Source organism: Candoia aspera, chromosome 3, assembly GCF_035149785.1.
Source record: "Candoia aspera isolate rCanAsp1 chromosome 3, rCanAsp1.hap2, whole genome shotgun sequence".
Classification (NCBI taxonomy): domain Eukaryota; kingdom Metazoa; phylum Chordata; class Lepidosauria; order Squamata; family Boidae; genus Candoia; species Candoia aspera.
In genome coordinates this window covers 27,103,514-27,118,322 of record NC_086155.1, presented here as the reverse complement: position 1 = coordinate 27,118,322, position 14,809 = coordinate 27,103,514, and the positions used below count along the sequence as shown (strand labels likewise).

Sequence of the window (14,809 nt, the reverse complement as noted above, 5' to 3'; positions counted from 1 at the left end):
TCCTCATTTAAGAAATTATTATGGCTTCAGTTCTTTACACTTGGAGTGTTGTCAATATTTTCCCTCCTGGAACATATGAGCCATCTACATTCATCCTGCATAACTTTTTCCCTCAATCAGATAGGTTCACCCTCTGGGATGCTATCTGAAATGGGATTTTTGTCTCAGTCTGGCAGAAGAGAAGGCACATCTTCAATTCCATCTACGTATCTGAATTCAGTTTTAGGTTTGTCTTCATCTAGGCTTAGCAATTAACTAGTCAACTGAGCTAGGTTTCTGGTGCAGATGAATGTAAATGCATATCCAAATATGTCCAATTCAATAAACAGCACTTTGGGATGAAGTTTTCCAAATTGCTTTCAGTTTAGCTGCTGGACAATGCTGCAGATTTGATATTATCTGACCAAATTATGCAGAATTTGAGAAGCACTTTTCCATATAACTCCAAAAGGACATCAGCATTAAATTAACCTCATAAGAAGCACTCATAAATTTATCTTATCAACTGGAGAGAAACAAAGAATAGGTCTTAACAAACTAAAACTTACCTTCATTATCTCACCATCTCTGTATTTCCAACATTGAATACATCAGTGTCTTGTCTATTGTGGGCCACTCATCAGTGCTTACAGCTTTATTTACAACATGGCAGCCACGGTAATTTTTTAATGTTTTATTTATCCTGCTATGGATTTCTTTTGCTATTTGGAAAAGTTTATTTATTTATTCATTCAATTTATATTGCTGCCCATCTCAAACTAGTGACTCTGGGCAGCTAACAAAAATAAAAACAGTCATAATATAAAACAATAAAAACAATAACAAAAATTAAACATAAATATAAATATAGCCAAGCAATCTTAAAAGCCATGGTGTTAACATAACCATGAAATGGGCCTTTCCCACATTCAGGGCCCCAGGCCTGGGCACAAAGCCAGGTTTTCAAGGCCTTCCGGAAAGCCAACAGGGTCAGGACCATCCTAATATCAGGAGGGAGGATGTTCCAGAGGGCAGGTGCTACAGCAGAAAATGCACTGCCAGCCGACATTCCTTGGCTAATGGGACCCGGAGTATGCTCATCCTGCTGGACCGGATTGGACAGGCAGAGCTAACGGGGAAGGATAGTCTCTAAGATAACCTTGTCCCAAGCCATGAAGGGCTTTAAAGGTGACAACCAGCACCTTGAATTGCACCCGGAAACACACTGGCAACCAATGCAGCTCCTGAAGCAGACATGTTATATGTGCCGAGTAGCTGACACCACTTACACAGGTAGCTGCATTTTGTGCCAGCTGAAGCTTCCAAATGCTCTTCAAGGGCAGCCCATGTAGAGTGCGTTGCAGTAGTCCAAACGGGAGGTCACAAGGGCATGAGTGACAGTGAGTAGTGCCTCCTGGTCCAGGAATGGACACAACTGGTACACAACTCAAAAGTGCGCAAAGGCCCTCTTAGCCACGGCTGCCACCTGCTCTTCCAGCAAGAGCCGTGAGTCCAAGAGGACCTCCAAATTGTGCACCATGTCCATCTGGGGCAGTGCCACCCCAAAGATGGAAAAACCTTGGTACCAGGAGGCCCAAACACCCAAAGCCACTCAGTCTTGCTTGGGTTGAGCCAGAGCCCATTGTGCCCCATCCAGGCTCCTACAGCCTCCAGGCACTTAGATAGGACATCCACAGCATCATTCAGACAGCCGGGGTGGAGATATAAAGCTGGGTATTATTAGCATACTGATGATACCTCACCCCAAACTGTTGGATTACCTCACCAAGCAGCCTCATGTAGATGTTAAATAAGAGGAGTGAGAGAACTGAGCCCTGCAGCACCCCACACAGTAGAGGCCGTGGACTGGACCTCTCCCCTCCTACCAACACTGACTGGAAACAACCCCAGAGGAAGGAGGAGAACCAGCACAACACAGTGCCATCCACCCCCAACTCCCGAAGCTGGTCCAGAAGGATACCATGATCAATGGTATCGAAGGCTGCCAAGAGGTCAAGAAGAGCAAGGATGGTTGCACTACCCCCATCCCACTCCTGCCAGAGGTCATCCAAGAGTGTGATCAATGCCATCTCAGTCCCATATCCCAGCCTGAATCCTGACTGAAAGGGGTCCAGATAATCCGCTTCATCCAGAGCCCTTTGAAGCTGCTGTGTGACCACTTCCTCAACCACTTTCCCTAGAAATGGGAGGTTGGAGACTGGACGAAAACTATCCAGATTGGTTGGGTCGAGCAATGGCCCCTTCAGGAGGGGGTGCACCACTGCCTCCTTAAGAGTCAGCACAACCACCCCTTCCCTCAAAGAGGAATTAACCACTGCCAAGACCCAATCACATGTCCTCTTCCGGGCAGCCTTGACCAGCCAGGAAGGGCACGGATCTAACACAGAAGTGGCCAAACCAACAGCTACAAGAATGCTGTCCACTTTCTCAGGTTCAACAGGCTTGAACTCTTCCTAGATAACCATGCAAGACTCAGTCCCCATGGCCCCTACTGGCCCTGCATCAAGGCTGGAGTTCAATGCAGAGTGGATGTGAGCAACTTTACCTGCCAGATGCTCAGCATATTCCTTGCAACGGAAAGTTGGCCTTTCTTCTTTCACTCATGGTTGATATTTTCTCTATGAGTGGTTTTGAGCACTTGTAAGCTCACAGTGCCCACTTCAAAAGTGATTACATGATAGGCCTAACTATATAGCTTCCATTTCAGTCTTTTTTGTGTGTCTATGTGTATGGTTTTTAGTCTTTGTTTATAATCTCCTAAATGTATATGAAAACTTAGAATGCATAACCATACCAAAATATACAATTTTTACAATTTTTTTGACACAGTCTGTAACTAAAATGTCTATATTACAGAATGTAACAAATTAAAAATACAATTTATTCTGGAAAATAACTTAGAGAAATGTGTGGTAATTAAAATGTGAACACTAGAAACGTACATGAAAATGCAACTCATTATTTGCACAGACTTTTTAGGAAGTGGGGTAAATCATTGTGGAAAATGGCTGAACAAAATTTGCACTTGATAAATGGGGGTGGGGAGAATTGTCCTTTTGAATAAAAAAGTATAGCTATAGGTTCATGAAGGGACGCGGTGGCGCTGCAGGTTAAACCGCTGAGCTGCCGATCAGAAGGTCGGCGGTTCGAAACCGCGTGGCGGGGTGAGCTCCCGTTGTTAATCCCAGCTCCTGCTCACCTAGCAGTTCGAAAACATGCAAATGTGAGTAGATGAATAGGTACCGCTTCGGCGGGAAGGTAACAGCGTTCCGAGTCTATGACAACGCCGGCTCTAAGGCTTAGAAACGGAAATGAGCACCGCCCCCTAGAGTCGGACACGACTGGACTTTACGTCAAGGGAAACCTTTACCTTTACCTATAGGTTCATGAAAACTATGGAATAACAATGAAATTAGAATCAAAATCCTAATTTTAAGGAATTAGAAATTAGAATTTAAGGATACATTGGATGCTGCCTTGTCCTTCCAGGCAAGATAAAGGAAGTCACAGTATTAAAATATCCCCCTGCCCCACCCCACAGACCAAAGCTGAGATTCCTAGTCCAAGTTTGGTAGTCGCATTCCAATTTTTATAGCATAAACAGAATCTGGTGCTTCTTAAAAAATCTGTATATTTTAATCTTGAACTAGTATTTCACTAAATTCACTTCAAATTCTAGAATACCATTTAACGCAACTTCCAAGCTCATTTGTGACTGTCTCAGACAGTAGAAATCTGACAGAAATTTTGGAAACAAGAATTAACTTTGCAATAGATTTAAGAATTATTACAGTTACCAGAGGAGTAGCTATATGAATAGAAAAGTTGTATGATGTACATCTGTCACAAGAATATATTTCATAAAATATGACCCATGAAAGCTTTATGAATACAATGTGTTAGTCTTTAGGATATCTCAAAAGTCTTTGTTATCAAATTATGGACAATATCACATAAAGTACAACTTCAGTTTATGTGTTTAAAACCACACCAAGTTTTTAAAAATTCAAACAGAATTTTCAAGTTTCAGTACCTAATAGTTTCTGACTTCATTTCAATTTCCTACTGTAAAGTTTTCATATAGTAAGTTAGTAACATTAATAATACATTATTAATATTTAATAAATTAATAATTGCTGTAAGTAATCATAATAATCATCTTTACTACTTTATTCCACTTCAAGTCAAGTGACCGGAATTCATGGACAAAAATAGAACTAGCATGTTCAAATAGCCAGATTTTAGACTCTTTGGTCTATTGTAAAAATTATTTTGTACTTCAGATACCATTCTATTTGGGCCATGGACAAACCACAAAATCCACATTTGTTATTATTTGCCACTTACCTTTCACTATTAATTCTGCATAGTTTGAAACTCCTGATCCACCATCAGAACGGATTACACATCGGTATTTACTGATACTGCGTTGGGATGTATCAGCTACGCTGACCGTAGCAGAAAAACGTCTATGGTTGACTACTCTGGTGACCATTAAAGCTGTGTCTCTTCCATTCCACTGCTGCCACACAAATAGAGGCAGAAAGATCAAAGTAAGTATAGTATGTTCATGAAAACAGTATTCTTAACCCATGTTACTTTCCATCTTTGTAATTCTTACAAAACCATGACATTTGTTCTCCCAAATAAATTACTTAAACTTAGTGTTTGTTACTAAAATTCAATTCCATTTTTAGGTCAAGAGCAGTAGTTACCATATATTTTACTACCTGCTCTACTACATGAGCAGTCCTTCCTTGGGAATGGAAGCCAGTTGGGTGATTTTGGGCCAGTCACACTCTCTCAGCCTTAGAGTGGAAAGTCAAAAAAACTATCTCTACCAACCTACACTGGACCAGCCTGGTTGATTATGGTTCATAACCTTCAATGAAGAGACCTTCATCCTGCAGTGGATTGAGTCAGGCTGATAACAGATTGCAGCACAGCATTGTTGCATTACAAAAGCTATAAATAAGAAAAGGTTGGATTTGTACAAATGTAAGAATTCCAAAATGTGTGTAGTTTATGGGGCTTCAAAGGTCAGCTAGTGGGTAAGATGTATGATTTCATTTTCTTCCTGACAGTATAAAGTGACTCAGGCCTCCCTTCTGCAGATATTAGGCCAAGATCAAAAACTCATTGGCTTGGATGTAATAAAAGTATATAGGATGCACAATCCAGCCATTTCAACACGTACTGTGGCCTTGTATGGCCTCACAGCAGATGAAAGAATTGTAACAACTGTCTTCAGAGTTGTTTTTTTTTTTTTGAAAACTCTTATTTATTCTGATTTCTTTTTCAATGTACATGCAAGCTGTGAATTAAAAAAAAAACAGGTATATCAGTTGTTATTCTCAAGGACGAACAGATAACTCAGATGATTGGCAGAATGTACTTGTGCTGAGCTTAGAGAATGCTTGTCAGAGGCGATCTATTCAGCTGAAAAAATAGTACAGTCTTTACCATAAAGCTGGCAATCCTACACTGTAGTAGTAGTAGTAACAACCACAACTATCCTTGAGAAAATAGTAGCTGAGATTTAGCTGAGATACTTTACAATTTCTAACAAAAGGTATGATTGAGAATGATTAGGATCAGATCCTTGAATCTAGATTAATAAAGTAGTATGACTGGAATAAATTATGTATGCAAATAAAATCATGAAGTAATTAAAAAGACTTCAAGTGGAAATAAAGTAAGGCATCCTGAAATTTCCTCACATGGATCTCATTCCACTCTTTTGAAGATCAGCTTTTAGTGCCTTGCTTGTTTCTTTTTCTTCTTAGCCTTGAAATCAGATCTCTAATTCTGCTAATTCTGATTTTTCCAATGGGATTATAAGAAACATTTGGTGCATTTATGCAATATAAAGGTATATAATAAGAAAGTAGGGTAGAAATATAGTAAATAATTGAACAAATTTATATAATATTTCCTATAATGTTAAGCATTTAGCTCTTTAAGACAGTAAGAATATTCAGCTGAATAATTTTTCAGGGCACAAATTTAAACCCTGTCTTTACATGTTTTAAAATGTTCTCTTACAGAAAGGGAAATGCTGGATGTATACATGAAAATTCTCCACAGGATTCAGATTATCTATTTGCTAGACTTCCAGGGGAAGGTGGAGGACTGAAAACAGCTCCTCCAACAAGCAGAGCTGACATTTGCAGCATTTTGCAATGGAGCCAAAGTAATCGGCTCCTGCAATCCTCTCTGGATCAAAGAGACAGATGTGATATCACCTAAATTGTTTCTCCTTATGATTGTTCCTCTTTCTGATGAAGAGACCTCGAACAGGGATCTTGAAGGGAGGGGAACCAGGAGATGGGGGGATTTGCCATATTTTCTCCAGCTGCAAATGGAGCCTTTCAAAGGACACTAAGTTTGTGCACTTCCCTTGCTAACTATTTTTGGAAATTGCCTGTTAACTGTTTCAAAGAAGTCAGACAACTACAGAGTGACAAGGCTGGAAACACTGGGTCAGTGCCTGTAGTTCTTAATATAAGAACATGAAGATCTATTTTTATAATCTTTAAGAACTTAAAATAAACAGCAACATTAAATAAAAAAATAAAATAAACAGCAAAAAAAGAGAGAGAGAGAGTTTGGTCTAGTGGTTAAGGTGCTGGGCTAGCAACCAGGAGACAGTGAGTTCTAGTCCCACCTTAGGCATGAAAGCCGGCTGGGTGACTTTGGGCCAGGCACTGTCTCAGCCCAACTCACCTCCCAGGGTTGTTGTGGGTAAAATAGGAGGAGGAAGGAGTATTAGGTATGTTCGCCGCCTTGAGTTATTTATAAAAATAATAAAGGCAGGATAGAAAACAAACAAACAAACAAACAAATAAATACATGCAAGTCAAGGTTTTAGCTACAGAAAGTTTTAAGTGCTCTGAAAACCTTGGAGTTTGGGACTTTGAATATTACGACTTTGAAATTATTTTTTAAAGAATAAATGTACGCTTGTAGAAAAGGAAAATTGTTTTTGAGATTGGAGTTATAATAAGACAAGCAATTTATAATGGCGTTTAGAGACATCTTTGAGGAACCGTGCAGGGACCTGCATCATGAATTGATTTAATCCCATCAGCTACGTTGTGTCTTCCTGAGAACAGTTTGCCTCCAGATGAAGATGTTACAGTACGAGATATGCAGCAAAATTTACTTGAGGAAAATATGAACGAAACTCTGAATGAGAATTTGTCATCAGATATAGAGAGAAAACGGGATGAGGTTTTAAAAATCAAGAAGGAAATAAAAAATGATAATCCCAGAGAACAATGGGAATAATTTCCTTTCGTTGGACTTACAAAAGAGACTGTTTAAAGTGCCAAAGAAATTTGTAATAAGGGTCAACAACCATCTGAATGGATTACAGAAAAAAGACTACTCTGTAGAGAAGAAAAAAAGACTACAAAATGTTATTTTGGGTGGTTCTTTCTGGATTTACTGATACCTTAAATAGAAAAAATGTGATTTACTGGATTTGCTTACATTTAATAGATGTAAAAGTCTTTTCACTTATAGTTACTTTATGCAATCCTAACTTTATAGTACTTAAATTGGCTTTGTATTTAATTGTTTCTATTTATTCAAAGTAAGGAAGTTTGGATAACTTATCTTCTTAAAGGAAAAATTATTTCTCTTTGTTATTTTAGTCTTTTGTTTATATTAGGATACTGGGATTACTTCGTATTTGTGAAACGTGGATGTGCTTATAGTTTAGAGTGGAGATGGGGAATGTTTATTTGAACGGGATAAGTTGGAAAGTTGTGTATTGGAGAAATGATCTCTTTGTCATGTTAAACTTGGGGTTTTTTAAAATTTTGTTTACATTAGGATATTGGGACCATTTTATGCCTTTTAAATGAGATTGTTATAGTTAAGAGTTGAGATATGGAATGTTGAGTTTATATATATTAATTAATATTAAAATCTTAGAGCATTTTTGGATCTTTTGCTGGTAACTGGACTGAAGATGTTACTTATTTCATTTGCCTATTGTTAAGAAATGGGCTACGGGATGAGTAGTTTTATATCTGTTAGCTAAGAGGAGATGAAGAGATCAGGGAATTGTTTATACTTGCCAGGATGAGGGTGGAAAGTCACTTTCTTATGGGACGGGGTGGTGGTGGTCTTTTTTGTACATTTTTGCTTTTTTTTCTTGCTTTTCTTCCTTCTAATTTGTATTGTCCTTTATTGTTCTATTCAAAACATTTAATAAAATTATTTTTAAAAAAGGATTCAGAATACCTATTTGCTCATAGGTGAGAAATGTGGTGCTCAGTCTATGCTTTGAAACTTCCAAAGAACAGGAAGGCCCCATTGTCCTTTTACCTGTAGCCACAATTTGTCATGCTGAGACCACTTTCCTCCTGCAATGCATTGGAATGTTGCATTCTGGCCGACATTAACCTCCACGTTCTGAAGCCGCAGGAAGTGAGGAGCTTTTCCTAACAAAAATAGAAAATATCACTGGGATAGAGCATCACAATGCATAATGACAGCAGAGGTAGAATGAGAATCAGTTTCTTTTGTTTTTTTGTTTTGCAATGATGCCAAGTTTCCCACAGAACAAATGACCTAGCAAAGCAGTGCTAAGCTTGTCTTTTGGTTTACTTTTTTAAATGCAGACTATCTTTGCTGTTCTAGCTGAGAAGATGAAAAGAAACATAGTGACCATCTTGGCACAAACTGTGTGCTTTAAATAACTGTTCTGTAACAAAAGGATCCAACATTTCCCAAGAGTATATTTCAATTAATGTTTGTTGGAAGCAAAAAGCAAATTCCCTCTGTGGAAAGATGGGTAAATAATGTTTTTTAAAAAAGAGAGAAATCAAGGAGTAAATCCTTTACAATGAGTAGTTTGTAAAACAAAGCTAAGCAAAGGCATTTTTGCTAAGCCTTGAAACTCTTCCTCAGTTGTTACACCCACTTATGCCCACTGATTGTGCTTGGGTACTATGCTCACCCATTGTTTGGTGTAATGTACCTCCATAAGCACCTTTTCTATTTCCCAAACCTTTCAATGTGTTCTAAGGTGCTACTGATCTCTGAATTACTGAAAGTATCCAACTATGAGTGTCTGTATCCCTTCTGTTGTCTACTAGGTAAACCCAGGAATCATCATTCAGTTAGTGTCCTGCCTTATGGTAGTTCTTGGAGTAACAAAAAGCCTATCATCCCTGACCCACGCCACATAGGATAAAATGTTCTTCCATGCATGCATGCATACACACATACATACATACATTGTGTGTGTGTGTGTGTATTCATATTCAGTACAAGTGTATTCTTGCCTGGCTGTTCCACCACACACACACCCAAAAAAAACCCTAAGCCACCTGGCCCTCAAGACATAAGTCTTTATGAATTTTAATTCCCACTACAAATTGTGATGACTGTGAAGACAACATGGCACTGTACTTTTGCAGCCAAGTGTTCCCAAAGCTTCATCCATGCTTGTAGGTTGAAATGTACAGTTTGTAAATATGTGTAGGAGGACTAAAGGCTTGCTTGAGTCCAGCAACAGCTTGAGTACATGCGTTATAGCAGTACACACAATCTAATTATGGATAAGGGAGCCAACCTGCTATACATAACTGAAACCTGGGTGAGTCCAGAAGGGGACTTCCCTTCTCAGAGATTTGCCCACCTGGATTTCATGTTTGCCATCAGCCTCAAGCCAAGGCAAGGTGAGGTGTTGTGGCTATTATCATACAAGAGGCTTTGACGCCTTTTAGAGTCTACGCTCTGCAGACAACCAGATGCAAAATCCTTTGGCTGAAGTTGGGCTCAAGAGAACAATTTGGTTTGTTGCTGCTGCACCACCCTCCCTGCAGCACAGCATCATCCCTGCCTGATCTGCTGGATTCTGTCCCAGGATTAACAATAGAATTCTCAAACCTGTTAGTTGTTGGAGATTTCAATTTGTCCTCAAGCAATGTAGAATTGGGGGCAGCTCGGGCAACCACGGGCCTGACCCAGGTCATGAAGGCCCAATACATACTGGGTTTTGTTTTGGGACAGTTGCAACATGATCTGGTGGTGAAGAATATTTCTATCAGCCCTTTCCACTTACTGTTTTTTTGCTTAACACAGCTGTCCTTCCCCTGTTAGAACTTTCTTCCTCAAACAACTAAAAGACTCAGGGGAGGGGGATCCAAAGAAAGCTTGGGGTTTACCCTGGAGATTGGGGGTGGTGGTGCACACTTTGGCCAATGCCTTAGTTGTGACCTGGAATGGGCAGGTGATAGGGGCTTGGATCAAATGTTCCTATGCAGCTTGATGTGTATTGACCCTTTCTCTGAGGGACTCTGGTCACCACATGGACACAAGGACATGTCACCTCCTCAGCAACCTTTACAAGCAAGGAGGGACATGATTTAAACTGGGAGCCTCAAAAGAGACCCCCCTAGAGTATTTTTGGAGAAATGAAGAATGAATCCAACCAAGCACAAGTAAGAACCCATATTTCAGGTTATAAGAGTGGTAAAAGGTAATTACTTCTCTATTGTTACAGTATCCACAGATAGCTGCACAGTGGCCCTGTTTAGGGTGACTCAATCCCTGCTTGGGAGGGATGAGCCACAGGATCATCTGCAGGGCTGCTGTGAGGAATATTCCAGCTACCTGGCAGGTAAAGTCACTTGGAATTGTTCAGAGTTGTACTTGGATTGTGCAAGTCCTGTCAAGGTGCCTGAGGCATCATCTAAAGGATTTAACTGGAATGACTTTATTTATTTATTTATTTATTTTTCAAATTTCTATTACTGCCCATCTCTCCCAACAAGGGGGACTCTGGGCAGTTTACAATAAAATCAAAATTTTAAAAAGCATATACTTTAAGCCAGGGAAGTAAACAAGGATGTTAGCTTGAATGTTTCCCCTTCTGGATGTGCATTGTTCTTTTCTTTGTTTATTATTATTTTTAATGTTGTACAGCACCTAGAGTATTTTGGGAGTTGGGTGACTTTCTAAATTTGACAAATAGATAAAATAAATTTGACAAACAAAATTAAGGTTGGGTTCATCAATAAGGTTACCTGTGAAATCTACAGGAGAGTTCCAATTTGAAATGGCAGGGTTACATAATAGTATATATCAATAGGAAGATGGAGTGCCCCCAGCCCTAGAGATTCATTATTGCAAACTGAGGCATCTAACTTTCTCACTAAATGAGAAGGAGGAGGAGACTGATGCTATCCAATTCTGTAAAGGTATAGATAAATCCAATCAAGGGGGTTGCAACTAAGTAAGTGAGTATCAGATAAAGCCTGATTCCTACAGTATAAACTTAAATTTATTCCATTACTTCTTATTTAGCCTAACATTTCAGTAGAATGAGCTCTCCTCTCTGATTAACTAAACTTATATGTGTATTAACAGTAAAGTGACAATTTGAAGAAAGAAAATTTGTCCAATACAACATAGAAGTAAATGGTTTATACCACAGTTATCTTAGGGACAAACTGTAGACAAACCATAATTATTTTTCCCAACAAAATAACCCAGCCACAAGGAAATCACATCTCTATGTCTCAGGGCTATACAGCTTGAAGCTCTAGCTGACTAGGAAATAATAAGAATAAGAATAAGAATATATTAAACTTTTATGCTGCCCAACTTCAATGACTCTGGGTGGCTTACAACAAACAAAGAAATTACAATAGAATAAATGACACAAAAATACTAAAGATAAAAGATGGCAAGTGCAATGAAGCAAGGAGTCTCACTTTCACTCGCCAAAGACCTGGATGAACAGCCAGGTCTTCACAGCTCTTCTAAACAACAGCAGAGTAGGGGCCATCTGGATCTTGGATGGCACAGTTATTTTCAGAGGAAAGTTCTAATTGGCCCCATACACAACTTTACATCATGTCCAGAATAAAAAGGAACACTCTGGCCACCTTTCATGTTGGAGCTCTGCTTCTAGTGTATCTCCAATACTGGGTTGCTTGTTTTTTCATAATGTCTCTAGCATTTCAAATGTGTAACCAAAGCAAATGCTTTTTGTGTGTCAGGACCCATTTCGCTTTGCACTCATTTCCATGTATTGTATAAATGCAATGCATGGATGTTATTAATTGATGTTGCCAACTATTAAAATATGTTTGGTTCTATGCTTTGGCTGCATTCTAGAAGCAAACAATTCAAGATGTTCACCCAATTTGACTCTATAAAGGTTCCATCTTAGAAAAATTATCTGTGATTTGCTAAGCCACAGCATTTTACATTAACTATTTACTGTAGAGTGCACTAGAAGTTGAATGGGAGATCCCTGATCAGGAAATCCTTCAGATTTTAGCAATCACAGAATCCAATCATGACTACAGTGCTGGAAAAGAAAGACTTTAATCTTTTCAGCCGTCTACATTTTTTATTAAAATCATTCTCCAAACTTGCTATTTGCTCCAGATAGCAAAATATCCATGATAAGGGAAAAACTAGCTAGTATCTGTTAACAGCATGTATTGTACTCCTGAAGAACCACATTCAGTCAGTCAAGTTAAATAGTGCTATGCCATCCCTTTTAGCCGGTCAGTAATTTATCCATGTCAAAATGTATTGATGTACAAGCTCTTGGCTGAGGCAGGGTCATAGATCAGTCATCTGGAATGGAGAGCCCTTGATACAAAACAGTACTGCTTCTGCAGAATATTTACAGCAAACAGTTTTGACAGTTAATGCCTTCCATTCCCTCCAACTTCAGTGTATGGACCTATTTAATTGACAATAATTCTACTGTTTTAAGTCCTTTGGCACTTCTGAATTAGAACAAAAAGGAGCATTTACTAATAAGAGCTGCCAAAATCTGATTGTTTGCGTGTTAATATAAACCACACTAATCTACATTTCCCAAACTGAAATGTAAAGCAGCATGCAATTACCATTTTTTTTTTGGGGGGGGGGTTGCTGGTTTTAATTTCTTTCAACATTTTGATTCAATTCTTTAATCACAAATAGACAAGAACAGTTAGGGAAAATAGCATCCAAACTCATTGCAAAAGGATCCTAGTGGATGCTCAATCGTCCATATATTTTATGCTCCTGCTGATTGCAGTCTTGTTTCTTAAATAGTTTATATTGTGTTATGCTAAGCTTGGAAAGTTAGTAAACTTTCCTTCAAGACACTTTTCATAATTTCATGGACAAATCCATGTAGTTTTCTTACTGACAAAAGTTAAATCATCTGCCACCTATTTCTTGTGAGAGAATTTTTAACTTCTCAGTCTTGCCTATAGCCCTAGTATTTTTTTAGTTATGTCCTATTCATGTATTAACAAAAACAGATCCTGTTTGGCTTTTCAAAATCATCCAGTTATTCATGAAACTTACATTGGATGACTTGGCCAGTCACTGTGACTTAGTCTAACTTTCTGCACAGAGTTTTTTGCAGGGAAGGGTAGGCAGAGGGGTTGAAGGGAAGGGAATGAGAGGTTGCTATGCAACCTTAACTGTATGAATTAAGATCAGGTTATTACTTTAAATAAAAAGTACCTCTATCTGAACATAAGTACTTTGAAGTCAAAATTTTCAATCTATGGAATTCTGAACTCTACAGATTTCTGATATACAGAGATAGGGCTCATTTGAAATAGTTTCAGATTTTTCTATAACAAGATGCAAGGGGAATAGGAACAGCCATTTTGGAACAATGGAGAAAGATTAATTTCCTCTAATTTGAATGGAAGGAACTCACCAGACTGACAGTACTATTGTTCTCCTCCCAATCTTTTTATGCAGCACTTAGTGTATGTATGGACCCCCAATCACACATTGAAAATTCATGTTTAAAATACTAGTTGTCATGTTCCTTTTTGCAATAATTCTATCATGTCATCACAGTTTTGAGTTTAAACATTATCAGGAAAGCATGGAGACAAAGTTTGTGAAAGAAAATAAAAGGCTGCAGTTGTTTGGTAAGCATTCATAAAACACTGAGTTACCAGGTTATCCACATCATTCCTATAAAGACCAGAGTGATGCTTTAATTTATCACCTGGGAACAGAGAAGTCAGACTGCCACAACTTTCTCAGTACAGATTTTCTAGAAGATTCTGAAATGGGCATGCCATTAAATGATTTGCTGAAACCTATGATTCACCAAAATACTCATTTTCCAAGAATATTCTGGTAATTCCTTGAAGATGGGCAATCTGAAAGAGTTCTAGCTCATTTTGCAAGAGTGAAAGATGTACCCACCATTGATCTGCATTATTTACAAGGTACTGTAGATGAGGGTTCTCCATCATTTCATCCTTTCAGCAACAACCCTGACATACAGCAGAATCTGTAGCAAATTGTGATGATGCCAAAAACATCATACAAATGCCACTATTATGTACTGGTATCTCAACATCTGACCCAAGATGTGTAAGTCAAAGCATTTGTATGATGATGTCACACACGTTTCATCATTTAGCCCTTCAGAGATGCCTATGCAAGATAAGTTGGAGGAAGATTGCATGGCCCAAAGTTACTCAGGAAGGTGGCTCTCATAAATTTTCTGGAATTTATCTAAAAATCTATACTTAACTTCCTCCTGTTGGTGGGACTTGAAGTGCTTTATTCTGCCTACTTTGTCCTAATTATTAATTATTCTCTTCTCTTCACAGAAATAAAGAAGTCAGATAATTCCCATGAACATACAAAACAGCCTAACTTAACATCCAAATTCATACTGTGCAGGTTTGCTCTTTTACTGTTATAAACTGGGTATCTTTAATGTCAATTTGATACAGATTCCTAATTGAATGCTTTTAAAATAAATCTGAATAGAACAGCTGAAAGAAAATACAGTAGCCTA

At 38.4% G+C, this 14,809-nt stretch overlaps 1 protein-coding gene across 1 annotated transcript in view; it reads right to left on the bottom strand.

The window, feature by feature from the left end:
- Window positions 1–14,809, bottom strand: part of PTPRT (protein tyrosine phosphatase receptor type T) — a 761,196-nt gene that overhangs the window by 430,619 nt on the left and 315,768 nt on the right. Inside the window, exons 5-6 of the mRNA XM_063297181.1 lie at window positions 8,338–8,453; window positions 4,348–4,522 (exon numbers count right to left, since the gene is read on the bottom strand). Of these exons, the coding sequence (XP_063153251.1) occupies window positions 4,348–4,522; window positions 8,338–8,453 (291 nt within the window). The remainder of the gene's footprint in view (window positions 1–4,347; window positions 4,523–8,337; window positions 8,454–14,809) is intronic.